The following is a 15,000-nucleotide window of genomic DNA, read 5'->3' on the forward strand; positions in this document are numbered from 1 at the left end:
GATCTGCTATGTTCTTAATGTCCACATAGGCCTGCACTAATGGTTGCTGTTTGAATACACCTATAGAAACATTATTTTAAAAAAGACAAACAGGTAATTAAATACTAGTTGAATGTACCCCTCCCAGTGCCTCCTGCAACGATCATGACTCCAGCAGTCGCGTATTTTTTCAGCAAAGCAAATACATCATTGACTGAGCTTGGAGTGTACCAATAGGGCAGACGTGTTGGTAATTTTGTACCAGCAAGAGGGCAACCCTTGTACTTTACTTCAGCAATTTCCTACATTATCAATAACTGACTGTATGACATGTCAAGATAATTTCTATTATGCACACATGCACGCGCGCGCGCACACACACACACACACACACACACACACACACACACACACACACACACACACACACACACACATGTACACACAAAACACACACACACACACACACACACACACACACACACACACACACACACACACACACACACACACACACACACAATGAATACATATTTTAGACAACAATCCTTCCTTCATGAACATCAACTTAACTTAATTAAGTAACATCAGTCACCTCAATGTCATGAGGTAAGGAGCCTTTTCCAAACACATGCATGCCATCAAGAATTCCCCTATAGCCTACACACAGGCAATGAGTTGCACATATGTCTCAGAAAAATTATTAATTAAACTATAACAGACGACTTCAAACCAGTGCATCGACAAATGTTGCCATCGAAGCAGTCTTCTATCTGCTGACTGTTTGGCGAGGAGTTTTCTTTCAGGAGACTGCAGTTGCATAAGAAATGAATAGAATTCCTGGTAAGAAAATAAGCTAGAGAGTTTCCTTACCTGTACATAGTCATCACCATGCCGGGTGAACAATACCCACACTGGCTTCCATTGTGTTCTGCTAGACTTAGTTGGACTGCATGAAAACCCTTGGATTGGCTTTAAGACAAACAAATAATTAAGTTAATTATTTAGACATGGATGCGTCCCTAGCTGTTTGGAACACACCGCATGTACACTACAGGAACTAACGCTGGTGTATTCAATTCTCACCTCCCTATCCCTTCTGTTGTAGTCACGCCATCTCCAGGTTGCAAGGAGCATATTGAGTATAGACACTGTTAGGTACAGATACATGTAGTCTAGACCTACCGATAGACCAAAACAGTGGCACGCACCGAATTGACTGCAGTCGTTACCGTGCAACCCGACGAACGGTCCTTCCTGGTGAGTGCTACCGCGCAAGCCCCACATCCCCCTTCCTGACACATCCGCTTTGTCCCGCGAAGGTCGGGCTGCCCTTCCAACCAATCCAAAAGCGACGTTTCAGGTTCAGGATCGAGAACAACGCGTCGACGTCCATTCACGCTAAATTCGACCCGAGACAACGCCCGAAAGTCGTTCCCAGATTCCTTTCTTTGCGTTGCTAGCGCTGCAGTTCGGAATTTTAGCCGCTGCCCGCACCCGGTGCACGTCCCACAGAAAGTTCTCCCAGTGACACCGTCACCGACGTTCCTACCCGCAGGCGCAAGCCTGCAGAGACAATCAGACCAGGTCAAAATTCGTTCTACAAAAGGCTAGGCTCTCCACGAGGAGAGTGGAAGAGTCCTAGAGCTATAGTAATGTAAGGTATACATGACTTTGACCAACTACCGTAGGTGTAACAGGGTCGTTTACCTTGTACCGCAGCGGTAGCACTCGATGTAGGAAGACATCTAATGGGCCAACAGCACTCTACGATGTGACCACCTAGCTAGACAACGTTTGACACTATGGAAATTATCAAGTATGCATAGGCAGGACTAGACACATTTTCTAATCTTTTCTTTCATAGACTAATTGAGTTTAATTAACAAGATTCTTAGTGCATATTCGACTACAGAACATTTCGGTAATTCACTGACTAGCATATCGAATAATCTAGCTAGTATTGTGTTTAGTAGCTAACCCAGGGTTATGAATAAGTAATTAGGCTGAATTACTACGCTATTGTCCTTGAGGCAATTATCACATGTACACGCGTACAGTGTATGTAGCCGTGCCGTAGGCGCCTCAGTTTGTCACATTCCATACCGCCATGCTTTGTGTAGTGCCACACTAGCTAGTTACGTTGACTGTAACATGCTAGAGATGCGCACTATGTGCGTGGAGCGAACGCGCGTGTATTTCCAGTCCAGTAAACACGTGAATATCTTCACTCATACTAGATCTAGACATCAGTAATCCACTGACAATCTAGCTGTTTTCACTGCTACTACATCTGGCCACAATAGGGTATGAAATGAGAACGAACAGAAGTAGGTGGAATGTCAATATCAGCGACATTCGTAATCCAGTCAGAATTTGACTGTCTTCACTGCTACTAGATCTGGCAACAATAAGACACAAGATGAAAACCTACAAACTCACCTAGGAATAGGTGGAAGGTCAAAACTACCTTGTGACGTTGTCTGATATCAATAATCAGCTCCACCAGCAATGCAAAAGATGCTAGAACCACAGTTTACAGTTCAGACGTTGATCTAAACATGATTGATCGTCTCCTGCATTGTATCGTAGACAGAACACTTGGTTTCTGCAAAACTTGAAAGGCACGACGCCATTTTACAGAGGTGATCACCACAGAACATGGTTTTGATTGCGGCCCAAAATATCAGCTTGTGAGGCAACCATTCAGGTGTCTAGTCCAGCTGTTACTCAGGCTCAGTCGCTTTCTGTAACGGAGAAAAAAATGTCCACAACTAGAACACCCTCCTGCGTCTAGGCTGTTTACAGACGTTATCCTGTATATGGTGCTAGTGCGCTAGCTGACGTCGTTACGAAGCCTAGACATTGGTGCGTATATCGGACATGTTTCCCTGTGTCTTCGTGCAGGCTACCAGAGAAAACAGCGATTGTAACTCAAATTACCGGGGAGTGTCGACAATTAAAAGGTACACCTACCCTACATGTACTAGACTAGTACATGAATGACTTTTCCCCTATAAAAAGAAAAATATGAGTCATTATTCAGCACGCAGTTGTTTTCATAGCTCATCTGCCAGTCATAGACTGTTAATTCCATGTGAAAACAAACGTTTCAAGTGTTTCTTGTGATTATACAAAATTAGATAGCAAAAGTAGATGTGGTGTACTATGTGAAAATGTGCTTGAGCACACACACTTGTGATGATATTACAGTATTCTAACTTATAATGGTAATACAATGACTTACCATCGATAAAATAGAAATTTCATTGCTCATTGTCGTTTGCCTCTGTATATGGTAAGAGCAGTTCTGTCACCCATGGCTTCTACTAACATAACAAGGTCATCTTCTTGATCACCTTGATCTGTATTGGTTGTGTTGCTCTAATATCCTATCTGCTAATCTCCACTGCTAAGACCAGTGCTCATTAGCTAAGAGATACGAAACATACAATCTCTATCATACCAGCTGATCTCCCTTAGCAGTGCTTCACTACTTAGCACTTTCCTTGCTGATCCAATTAAAGTTTAATTAATAATTAATTAAACTTTTCAATACAAAGTAGCTCTAGTTGTATACTAAACAAAGCATACAGTGTCACAAATTTGAAAAAAGTGACCAGTGACAATTACTACAGAAATCAACGAGACAAGTACAAAAGCCTACGAGATCTCTTGCTTGAAGTGGAAAATCACAATATGTATATTTTGTACGTATGACTGAGACTTGAATCACACAGTCCAATACCCATTCTGTCGTACCTAAATCTTATGTCAGCATGGCTTACGTACAAGAGCAGCATAAAATCTATGCTCACTACAACAATAACCACCAGCTGACTACTACTCCTATGTTCCAACTGCATGTCAACAAACTTTATTTCATCAGAAGATTCAGCATCTCAATACAATCAATACAATGTCACCTCTGTGGCAGATCAACAGATGCCACTGGGTTGTTGACAGGGAGTAGTAGCATTTGGTGATGCAAAGAATAGCTTTCCTGATGGACACATGCACACTTCCATCACACCAGAAAACTGTGCATTTGGAGACAAATAAATATCTGGTGCTGATAATATAATCTAAAAACAAATCATATAATTACTTGAACTCAAACAATTCAAGTGTCACCTTACAGAGTCTTCAAATGATTGTAACTTAATTTCGTCAAATGCTTGTAATTTGACAAAACCTGTCAATGACTCTAGAGTAGAATCTCCTTTTGATTTAATAGTCAAATCACCACTGGGGGCGCTAATCTCTTCCGAACTAATTGATTTACTCTCAATTTCTGAAAAGTTGCAAATACACACATTCATCACACACACACACACACACACACACACACACACACACACACACACACACACACACACACACACACATGGCAAATGGATAAGAAACTGCCATTAGACGGTCACGCCCGAGCCAGATGGCTGAGTTCCTGTGCACTATGAAGGAGCTATGGGTAGTGCTAAACAATCTCCTGGAGCTAGGCCAGGTACTTGCTGGAGCCCCGACTGCAACGCCAACTGTCCCACCAGGACCCCAGTGGTTAATGGACTTTATCACAGTCGGGGGAGTTTGCCACCCCCAAAGACCAGGTACTCATTTATACTCCTGAGTCAAGAGAAGCAATTGTGTGTGAGTTTCTTGCCCAAGAACATTATGACACACAAACAAACAAACAAACAGACAAACAAACAACAAAAACAAACAAAATACACAAACAAACAAACACACAGACACACAAACAAACAAACACACAGACACACAAACAAACAAATAAACACACACATGCACGCACACAAACAAACAAACACACACAAACACACACAAACAAACAAACACACACACACAGCCACTCTACCGTCAAATAAAATGACACCATTGCTCTCTAGCTGTCCTGAAGCAATGGCTACACCATCACTATTCACTCTAAACACTTCATTGCTACCAGACCGAACGACAAAACTATCCGTCCTCGCTTCAATATCCTTCTCAGTTACTGCCACAGTCGAGCCATTGTCACCTCCACTCTGTAGAAACAAGTACCTATCCGCCTCAACAGACAGAGATCCTTTCTCGTCGTCTGGATCATTCTCCGCCGTCTCCACCAAATCAATCGATCGGACGCTCGACGCGTAGAGCGGACCGAGAAACATCGCCTTCCCGTCGTCCGTCATAACCATTCCATCCTCCTTTATTCGCAATTTACCCATTCCGTCCTGCACAAAAACAATGTCGCACCGCATGCGCCAAAAATGTTGACGTTCTGGGCGTAAATTTTTCCAGTATGGAACGCCCCCTGGTTCTTACCACATTGAAGCGCATTACAACGATGATCCAGATCGTGAGAGCAAGATTGATAATAACCGTTGCAGTCAGTAGAAGGACGAAGAAGTAGAGACATCGCTTTCGCCAGCCGTAAACGCCGATTTTCAAAGGAGCGTCGTCGTTTTCGTGTGTTCTCGCTCCGTTCGAATTCGACATAGTCTGCTGATTTGTCGACATGAGTTCGAGACGAAAGCGGGAGTTGTTGATCGTGATGTCGTTTTGTTGTTCGTTGCAACCAGACCTGCAACCTTGCGTTGTACTGCTTCCTCAGGACTTCCGCTGGAATGTCGCAGGCGTGACAACCGCAGAGTCGAACTCCCGGATAACTACCGTCGATCGGTTTACTTACAAAGTTTTCTAAAGGGGAAGTCCAACAAAAGTGAACTTAATTTGTATGAGTTTGACGTGAGCTACAGAAGATAAGCCTATTTTTGCATCCGGGATTGTAACCTTCTATCAATCAGCGGCAAAAAAAGTGAGCAGACCGGATGTGAAATAGGAACGTCCTCTGTAGCACACGCCAGACGGCGAGCTGAACGTTTCTCTTCGGATATTAAAAGAACAAGGATAAACAAATAGTCAAGCACAAGCGCGTTCTCTAGGTAAGCCGTGGTATTGAGGAATTCTGCTTGCAAGTCTGGCGGGGAAACAGCTCTAGTGACACCATTTTACTTTAGAGAGGAACCACTGACGGCAAGAAGGCAGATCTTTATAATATCTTCGCATTCACATTCGTCATTCTCGATATATCCGTAGCAGTCACCTGTAAACGCATTTATTCGTTCTCAGTGGGCGGAGCTTAATCGACGCGCGGAGCAGGCGCGTGGGCGTTGCACATCACAGAAACATCGCTCGTTCTCGTATACAAAAGCGAAGATAACGGAGTAACTTATACCGATCTATTTGTCTTCCTAAGATCTACTCATACAAGTTAAGTTCATTTTTGTTGGACTTCCCCTTTAATTAATCAATTTATTGACATATAAGTGCTATTTCTGTACATCATACAAAAATTAGTAAAAATAGAGTGTACACGATCTTTGTCTATTCCGTAAATATAGTAGTTACCATGGTGTCTAGTACGTTTGAGTGTTCTGTCATTACAACATGATGCCTTTCCCTGACCACGTGACTTGTTGTCTTTTTGATTCGCCGAGTGATGCTTCCAGAATTGATATCTTGTGTTCGGCTTTTTTCAATTCCGTCATCATTTCTTCTTCTCTTGTCTTGTGTGTTTGGTTGAGGGTATCGATCATACTTTGAAAATCATCACTCATTTTTTTCTTTTGAAATTCAAATTCTCGCTTGACGGATTTCAAAGCACCGCGTTGCTGGTTTTTCAGCAAATTCATTGCCACTTTATAGCTTGCACCTAACTGTTCCTTGGCGCGTTCGGCTTCCGACCGTTCCATCACAGCATCATCAAACTTCTCTTGCAGAGCTGCCCTCTCTCCTGTCACTTTTTCCACCTCAAGTCTCAGGTTGGTAACCTTGGTGACGAGAGCTGCTGTTTCTTCTCGGTCTTCTGCTCTCTCCTTTTCGTACAGCTCCTGCGTACGCACAAATGCTGCTTCATTGTCAGCCATCAGTGATTCGAGTGATGCCTTGTGTTTTCTTTCTTCTTCTTCTCTCATTTGTGCCAGTGCATGCTCCTTGTCTGCCTTTGCTTTGAGGAGCGACGCCTCCAAACGCAAAGAGAAATCTGTGTTCAATTGGTTATCAATCCGTTTCTGATTTTTTACAACCTCTTGTTGCTTTTTCGCCAAGTCATCTCTTTCCTTGATGAGTTCTCCATTTTCTTTTGTCCTTGAATTGAGGGTATCTTGCAGACTTTTTGTCTCTTGATGATACCGTTCCGTCATAACGGCAAGGTTCTCCAGTGCTTCTTGTGCCGTCTTCTGTATTGCTTCGTTCTCATGCTTCAGCGCCTCCTTTTCAATTTCTACCTTCTCAATGACGGCAGTCAGAGAGTCGTGACACATTGCTAATGTTTCTTTACATTCCGCTTCGATCTTCTCCACCTTATCCCTGCTCGCATTTTCGATTTCATCAATCTTCCATGCGGGAACATAATGGGTCTGTCCATTTTGGTCAAGAGCTGCTACTAGCTCTCTGATATCGTGTGCGATTTCACAAGCACTAGGTCGATCCGTCTCCAAACACTGCAAAATTATCGACCGCAAAGGGTAATCGGCGGTTATTGCATTAAGGTCTTTCTGTCTTCTTTCGCGTTCCGGAACTGTACGAAAGGTACCGTCACCGCAAGATTGCCACATTGATGACGGCGAGGGGGCTCGTCCAACCGCCATCTGTAACATGATTACTCCAAGTGAGAAGACGTCGATCTTCAGAGTGTATTGCCCGTTGACAAACGCTTCAGGTGGCATGTACAGATCCGTTCCGGGCCTTCTAGTGTTGAACGACGGCATGTCGACGGTGCTCATCGCCTTGGCCACACCCAGATCGGCAATTTTCGCTCGAATGTTGGGTTTATATTCGAGTAAAATGTTCTTTGGTGCAAGATCTCGATGGGCGATCGGTCTCGCCAAACCGTGAATGTAATCCAATGCGTTAACGATATCGCACGACACCGCGATGACCTCGCGCGTTTGCAACGCCGGGGAACGCCTCATTCGCTCTTGTAGACTCTCTCTCATCAATTCAGTGACCAGCAGCGGTAAACCGCTCGACTGAAAAACGACACCAAGAAACTGAACAACATTGGGATGACGCAGTCGAGCCAACATGTCACACTCCGACATAAAAGCGGCAACAAACGATGACTCCCACTCGGAGCATCCTCCTGTTTCGAAGAAGATGGCGTGAAGTTCTTTCACGGCAACACTCGCTCCTCGCCAAACGGCAAGCTTCACTTTCGCATAGGAACCGCTGCCGAGAAACGCGGAGTCGCCTTCAACGACTTGAATGTCATCCGATGGAATAACCTTGTCCGTCATGTCGGTCGCAAGAGAAAACGGAAAACAAGCTAGGAAACGCAGCAGACGAAGTAAAAGCTGAACTTTAACGAAAAACCCTTCTCAACTAATGACTGAGTCCCCGTAGGGAACGTGCATGATGTCTCTCACTCACACGGAAACCAAACTGCGCTGGTTACAACAATCACATATCCTGATATGATGACCAATCACCACAGAGCGTGCATGTGGCGTCATGCGTCAGAGCGCTCTGTTGAAAGATACCAGTGATGCAACGGGCACACGTACCTCTACCTCCCTCCCTTGGGATGCGTAGGAGAGGACGGATTCACAAAGAAGACATAGCCCACCACTTGAACGAGGTATACCACCAAAAAACGTGGTGTGACCACGAAATAAACGTGGTATGACAACCAAATAAACGTGGTATAATTTGCAATAAGTGACTACTAACAAGATATGTACAGATAAAACTTGCATATACATGCTTGTACACCAACATAAATTCTGTACGAGTATGAGTAATAGAGTCAGTCTTCAATAACAGCATCCTTTTACTACAATTTTTATGTCTTTAGACCATCATTTTACCATGTGCACGTAGCGCTATAGACTACTTCCATGTGCATTCTGCCCACTACTGTAGTTTTAACTCACCTCATCACTCCAGGTAAAAAATATTGAATGTGAACATTGTCTAGAAGAACAAACAGCTGAACGCCCCGCCGACCAGCAAAATTACATATCACTTTCTCTGGAGTTCCCTGTTGGGCAGCAATAAACTGGAGAAACCGCTTAATGTCAAGTCTCACTTCCACACTCTGCTCAGCATCTTGTCTACCAACAGTCTGGCCATTCCCCTCCGAGCCCTCCACGACTGGATTCTCAAGATCCTTGAAATGAGTTGTGACCGAAACAACATCGGTTTCCACCTGAAGAGTGAGACTCCCTTTACCATTGGCAGCCAGAATCAAACAGCTATCCATATTTTTCAGTCTCTCAACCACACTCTTCAGCAGACGAAGATGCGGCAAGCATATACTGACGTCATGAGGAAGCATGGTCGGCTCCTGGTACTCGGACCACAAACGCTGAGGAACAATTCCAACAGGTATGTCATGTGTGATACTCCGAGAACGACTGGCCAGAGACGGAACAACGATTTCAGTGGTCAAACACGGAACGTGTTTCTTAGTCAACTTGATCTTGACCACTTGAGCGGTCTGTGCCGATTTCAGAGCTTGAAATAGCTGATCTGCAGCCATTTCTATGTAGATCTCGTTTGTCTCGTCTTTTCCCTCGATCCTGTAGTCGTCGAAGAAGTTTCCCTGCTCCAGTTCGCACCACACGCGCATCCCTCCGGACGCGGCTCTGTCTATGCACGCGAAACAGACCTTGAGAGGAGTGAGGCGCAAGACGCATGCTTTACTGAGCTTTGCTACGGTCGCTGCGACGCGCGAAAACTGCAAGATGCACTGGATATCCAACAACTTGGCTCGAAACCTCATCGATATCGATTGGTCCAGAAGCTCGGAAACACTAATAACAGGTCTGAAAAGCGTTGTTATTGGCTTTTCGAAGAATTCAATCACTCACGAGCTCATCGAGTAGCGCGCTATCTCGCAGTCCCAAACATACCACAGCGCTTACAATTTGCGCACAGCGTACTCACTATTGACCGTTAGAATACAAGATAACTATGATACGTCGTTCTACGGCAACTTGCAGTAATTAATTATAATAGTTATTAGATTAATACTCTAAAATTTGGTTTGGAAGATATTACTCTGTATTCTGTTAGAATGTGTAGCTATCTTTGTGTGACGCCTGCTGAACAACCACAATAGAGACTCTTCACACCAAACGTCCTATAAGTCTACCACTGACATCCTAAAGTACGGGGTCGCCAAAGCCTTCGCCCTTCTTCGCTACATGGAGTACACACCCTGGCAGAGGCGCTCTCGACCCCAATATATTAATCTTTTGTGGAAACGCAGCAGAGTGACAGGGGAGCTGACAGGCTGGACACTCGAGCCCACAATGTCCCGGACACGAAAAGATTTTAATTAACTCAATAGAAATAATTTATTAATTGAAGTGAGTGTTCTAGTTAATATTCCATCTATTGTAACTTTTGACAGAAACGACATGTATTACAAGAACAATCACAAAACACGTGTCTTACTAATTAGGGGCAGCAGCTTCTTCTTTCGAATTCCACAATAAAAGCTCATGACGTCGACTTCCGATCTATAAGTTCTCTTAATTCAATAGTTCATGCATACGAGCAAGCTCGAGAGCAAGAAAACACACAAAACAAACACACTCTTTATAAAGTCTAGCCTCACGACCTCGGGATTCCAGACCGCGTTTGCCAGTAAACAGCCCACAGACATGGAAGTGCGTTACATTGTGCCAGCGGCAGACTGCAAGCGAATAAAGTAACAAAACCGTTGCCGTCAGATCTAAATCGCATTTCGATATCGATTTATTCTACTGCTAGGGATAAACTGGAAGAAGCAAACGTGTACGACAAGAGACGACGCATAGAGCAAACAGACGACGGCCGTCTGGCCATTCCAGTCACACACCAAGCTCTAAAACTACGCGACCCATCATTCGATTCGATAAACTTTAGACACGACGATGTACGTCATTTGTCTCCCCATCGGCCCTCTCCAAAAGACAAACTCAAAATGGCAGTAGAGTCTTCACTACATCTTGACCCCGCCCTCGAGGCGGAAATTCCTACATCCTGGGAAATACGTGGTGACCTAATCCTACTGTCACGTGACGCATTCAGAAGTAAAAAATGGGAAGAATCCGTGCCAGACTTGTGGGACAGAATTTGTGCCTGTTTGGGTGTATCGAGAGTGGCCAGACAGAGTGTGATCAAATCGGATGAATTCCGTAGTCCAACTGTTGATCTTGTGAGGGGTGACTCGGGGTGGGTGAAGCACAAAGAGAATGGAATTGTTTACTGTTATGATGTGACCAAGTGTATGTTCTCGAGTGGAAATATTTCGGAAAAACAGTGGATTGGACGACTCGATTGTCAGAGTGAGGTGATCGTCGATTTGTATGCCGGGATTGGATACTTTACTCTTACATATTTGATACACGCTAATGCACGACATGTTCATGCTTGTGAGTGGAATCGGAACGCAGTGACAGCTCTGAGAGAGAGTCTTGAAGCTAATAACGTTTCCACACGATGCACTATCTACGAAGGCGACAACAGAAAGGTTTATGCAATACCATTGTTGTTGTTATTGTTGTTATGTGTCGTTATGCCCCTCCATAATGGGCAAGTGGGGTCTTTACCCCCATCTGGGCGCCCACCAACCCGGCAGGTGAGCCCAGCGGGGTACATTATTGTTATTATTGTTATTATTATTATTATTGTTGTTGTTGTTATTGTTGTTATTGTTGTTGTTGCTATTGTGTCGTGCTCAACCAAATCAGTCTGGTTTGTAAAGTCTATTACAAGTACCGGAAACAGACCCTGCTTCAGAAGTACTTAGACCATCACGGCTGTTATTTGTTATTACTGTTATCATTGTTATTGTTATTGTTGTTGTAGTTGTTACTGTTGTTGTTGTTATTGTTATCATTGTTGTTATTGTTATCATTGTTGTTATTGTTGTTGTTGTTTATTTGACCTACATGTTGTGAATTTTTAATTTATATATAAAGTGTCTTGCACACATTTGCAAATCCATGAAAGTAGTACTACTGCATTTCCCCCCCAGAAGTGAATGGGGGCGCTAGCCTCCCGTAGCTAATAAAGATTTCAGCTGAAGGTCCTCCCTCTTGCGGCTTTGACTTCTAAAGTTCAGTAGTTCGTTGGTCAGTAATTAATTAGGTAACCCAATACAGTCGAGTCCATAGTACACAACTTGTTAAATTTAATAGTTAATATTAATGCTTAGTAACATTAAGGGCCCCTTTTAAAACGATGTCTGCGGGAAACCCTTACTACTACTGTGAGTAGACCAGATAATGAATGACCTGGGAAGACACTTACTATTAATTCCCAACCTTGTTTTGGTTCCAGTTATTAATTAAGGCACCATTGTATCATTCACTCTTGATGCTGAGACAGTGACTGACCATGGGTGTGGTATAACAGGCCCGTTGGAGCCTACAGGCTGCTGAGGCCATGACCCCACCACTTTTTAAAGTGTAGTTCGACATGCATTGATTCACAGTATCGTCCGTTTGGGTATAGCCAATTAAATAAGTAATAAATTAGCAATTACTTGTTTTATCTCAATTTTTGTTGTATTGATATTAATTCAAAGTAGGCGTGGTGCTATGGTAACGCATTTAGCGTGCGCTAGTCCCCACCACTTTAAATCCTTCCGACAGGCGTGTATGGTATGCTTACTACTGCATGTACTGTACAGCCAGTTTGGTAAAGCATTTCTAATAAACCTAGTTGCACTACCGTTCCATGTGGAATGTATCCTAGAATCATCAATCTCTCTACACTTGAATTTGAAATCATGCTTAGCATACAGTCAGACCTCGTTATACTGGCACATAATGCGACACCTCACTTTCTGACAAAGTACACGTGAAACCAATTTGTCTACATGGTCACAGTGTATTTGTTACCGATAATCGAGTTAGTCCGACAGAAACCCGTAGAACAAAAGTGGTCGGAACGAGGTCGGACTGTATTCTAATTTTCTGTTCCTATAGGGAGGGTAAATGAGGTAGTTCTCTACTCTAATGCAGTTTGTGGCATAAATGTCTGCATGTGTGAGGTGTTCTTGTGTAGGTAGCACCACATGGTATTGCTGATCGAGTCAATCTCGGGCTTATACCATCTTGTGAAGACAGCTGGGAGACAGCCTGCAAGTGTCTCAACAGGAGCACTGGTGGATGGCTCCATATTCATGGAAATGTCAATAGTCGCCTTGCAGGTGAGTGCGATTGCTTAGATTGCGTGTTCTTGTTCACTATAGCCTCGCTTGCTAGACCATTCTCACACACAGTAGGGAAGGAATAGTGCAACAACAGAGATAAAATTGAATGCCTTGAAAAACGAGCTTAGATGAATAACTATAATAATCATATCATCCCTTGTGTGTAGAATGGTTTAGCACGAGGAAGTCAAATAATCATGTTAATTAATATCAAAGGTTTAGATATTTGTTCTTCGAAGCAAAGGTGGATGGCTTTTGTAGTCAAATCGATCAAGAAGATTTTCAGTGATTTATACAGCTGTGAGTTACAGTGGACTGTCTCGGGTTCGAGTCCTCGTAAGGTCAAATCTTATGGTCCACACATTTGGCATATGGTCGTCGATGTCGAGTGCCGTCCGGGACACGTAAATGCAGAGACAGCTGACAGTATCACAGAAACACACTAAACATGACAGTTCTAAATATCAATATTTATTTGCAACATTTTTATAATTCTATCAAATTGATACTAAACGTTTGTCAAACGTCTGCTGTAAGGTTTAGATCACTACCGTATGTACCTCTTCGAGCAGCTGCACCTTGTACGATTTGAATTGGCCTAGAACTGTCGGATTGGTAGCTGTTTGGTGTCTCATGATGTCCTCGAATATGACGATGTTGGGAATGTCTTAAAGAGGAGGAAGCATGATTCGAAGCAACAGGAGGTTGCCTGTTGAACGAGAAAGCATCGACTTCAGTACGTCCATAATGAGGTTGCTTAGCCGAAATATATTGAGCAAAATCGGTAGAGCCCGTCGATTCGGCAGAACTTCTTCGACTACTCACCTGCTGCAGATTAGGGACCGAAGACTGACGGCTTAGATTGTCTTGCGGTGTCCCATATTTATGTAGCTTACACCAGACAAACAGAATACACACACAAGTCCACACACAAACATTCATTGATCTACCTGTGACAGAGTGCCGTTTGTTCCAGTATACTGACCATCGGAAAGAGACACACAACTGGATGACGGTCGCACTGTAGAGTTAGGGATTGATGATTTCCTGCCTCTCCGTCTAGGAGGCTATCACAACAGAGCATTAGAACGATGTACTCACTACAATATATGCCAATGACTATTTACTCGTTTATAACCAGATGTATACTGGTCATCTGAAACCTCAGTGTCTGACATCGTGATCATGCGATGAGCTCTGTTGTGAGTTGAGTAATGACCCCTGGAAGGCCACTTTTCTCTTTCCTGTCCACCCTGAACAGCAAGAAAAGAATGGAGTCATTGCATGGATGAGCATACCTACTGGATTTACATGCGAAAAACGAGTCATCTCATGTGGTGACTGCATAGGCGACGTTCTGCCTCTCTGGTACTGCTGACTCTGTCGTCCTTGTCGATACTGCCACATGTCTGCGATGCCGTAGTTTTCGGACTCGGAGTCTGAATATTGCCGTCGATGGCCTCTCCATGGCTCAGCATGCACACGAGTGTTGTATGGCTCTTCTCCCTCTGAATTATAGTGGTTTGACTTGAATGCACCCGAAAGCAACGGCGGCTCTAATTCTCGTTGCCACGGAGAAACAAATCGATACGAAGATGTAGAATCTGCATGGTAACTACTGTAGTTAGAAGGCTGCACACTCACTTTTGGACCGACCGTTCTCCTCCCCCGCTTTACCTAATTGAAACGATCATCAACAAACCTACATAAGGTTACCATACGTAATGAGAATCCATTATGTCATCACCTCGTGCAAATGCTCATCTCCGAGCGTGTGTGCCCCTTCTGCTAGTTTAGCAGCCGACTTCACG

General features: G+C 43.8%; 6 protein-coding genes across 9 annotated transcripts in view; 1 reads left to right on the forward strand and 5 right to left on the reverse strand.

Annotated features, from left to right (window-relative positions):
* The window catches only part of LOC134189984 (uncharacterized), an 11,839-nt gene extending 10,477 nt beyond the window's left edge, over window positions 1-1,362 (reverse strand). The window contains exons 1-7 of one of the 2 annotated variants that reach the window (XM_062658386.1): window positions 1,191-1,362; window positions 1,066-1,130; window positions 853-951; window positions 713-789; window positions 575-639; window positions 119-281; window positions 1-60 (exon numbers count right to left, since the gene is read on the reverse strand). The exon at window positions 1-60 is cut by the window's left edge and continues 14 nt beyond it. In XM_062658386.1, the coding sequence (XP_062514370.1) occupies window positions 1-60; window positions 119-281; window positions 575-639; window positions 713-789; window positions 853-951; window positions 1,066-1,130; window positions 1,191-1,283 (622 nt within the window). In that variant the 5' untranslated portion in view covers window positions 1,284-1,362. Of the gene's footprint in view, window positions 61-118; window positions 282-574; window positions 640-712; window positions 790-852 lie in introns of both variants that reach the window. The other variant, XM_062658385.1, reaches the window with a different exon arrangement.
* A 2,479-nt stretch (window positions 1,363-3,841) lies between these two features.
* LOC134189349 (zeta-sarcoglycan-like) lies at window positions 3,842-5,619 on the reverse strand. The gene is made up of 4 exons (XM_062657583.1): window positions 5,302-5,619; window positions 4,853-5,210; window positions 4,119-4,273; window positions 3,842-4,064 (listed from the first exon to the last, which is right to left on the reverse strand). The coding sequence occupies exons 1-4, from the start codon at window positions 5,494-5,496 to the stop codon at window positions 3,918-3,920; spliced, it is 855 nt and encodes a 284-aa protein (XP_062513567.1). The 5' UTR covers window positions 5,497-5,619; the 3' UTR covers window positions 3,842-3,917.
* A 640-nt stretch (window positions 5,620-6,259) lies between these two features.
* LOC134189347 (putative mitogen-activated protein kinase kinase kinase 7-like) lies at window positions 6,260-8,552 on the reverse strand. The gene has a single exon (XM_062657579.1). The coding sequence runs from the start codon at window positions 8,274-8,276 to the stop codon at window positions 6,420-6,422; it is 1,857 nt and encodes a 618-aa protein (XP_062513563.1). The 5' UTR covers window positions 8,277-8,552; the 3' UTR covers window positions 6,260-6,419.
* A 110-nt stretch (window positions 8,553-8,662) lies between these two features.
* Window positions 8,663-9,855, reverse strand: LOC134189350 (checkpoint protein HUS1-like). The gene has a single exon (XM_062657584.1). It carries the CDS (start codon window positions 9,761-9,763, stop codon window positions 8,909-8,911), a length of 855 nt encoding a protein of 284 aa, XP_062513568.1. The 5' UTR covers window positions 9,764-9,855; the 3' UTR covers window positions 8,663-8,908.
* Window positions 9,856-10,640: 785 nt separating this feature from the next.
* LOC134189348 (tRNA wybutosine-synthesizing protein 2 homolog) lies at window positions 10,641-13,635 on the forward strand. Of its 3 annotated transcripts, none has more exons than XM_062657580.1 (4): window positions 10,641-10,696; window positions 10,759-11,500; window positions 13,042-13,186; window positions 13,406-13,635. In XM_062657580.1, exons 1-4 carry the CDS (start codon window positions 10,650-10,652, stop codon window positions 13,633-13,635), a joined length of 1,164 nt encoding a protein of 387 aa, XP_062513564.1. In that variant the 5' UTR covers window positions 10,641-10,649. The 3 variants fall into 3 exon arrangements, with proteins under 3 accessions (XP_062513564.1, XP_062513565.1, XP_062513566.1); XM_062657581.1 differs by having other exon boundaries at window positions 13,412-13,635; XM_062657582.1 differs by having other exon boundaries at window positions 13,429-13,622.
* A 6-nt stretch (window positions 13,636-13,641) lies between these two features.
* LOC134189346 (disintegrin and metalloproteinase domain-containing protein 10-like) overlaps window positions 13,642-15,000 on the reverse strand; it is a 9,353-nt gene continuing 7,994 nt past the window's right edge. Inside the window, exons 22-26 of the mRNA XM_062657577.1 lie at window positions 14,937-15,000; window positions 14,501-14,866; window positions 14,317-14,442; window positions 14,140-14,256; window positions 13,642-14,080 (exon numbers count right to left, since the gene is read on the reverse strand). The exon at window positions 14,937-15,000 is cut by the window's right edge and continues 161 nt beyond it. Of these exons, the coding sequence (XP_062513561.1) occupies window positions 13,709-14,080; window positions 14,140-14,256; window positions 14,317-14,442; window positions 14,501-14,866; window positions 14,937-15,000 (1,045 nt within the window). The 3' untranslated portion in view covers window positions 13,642-13,708. The remainder of the gene's footprint in view (window positions 14,081-14,139; window positions 14,257-14,316; window positions 14,443-14,500; window positions 14,867-14,936) is intronic.

The sequence above is a fragment of the Corticium candelabrum genome, chromosome 14 (genome assembly GCF_963422355.1).
Source record: "Corticium candelabrum chromosome 14, ooCorCand1.1, whole genome shotgun sequence".
Classification (NCBI taxonomy): Eukaryota; Metazoa; Porifera; class Homoscleromorpha; order Homosclerophorida; family Plakinidae; genus Corticium; species Corticium candelabrum.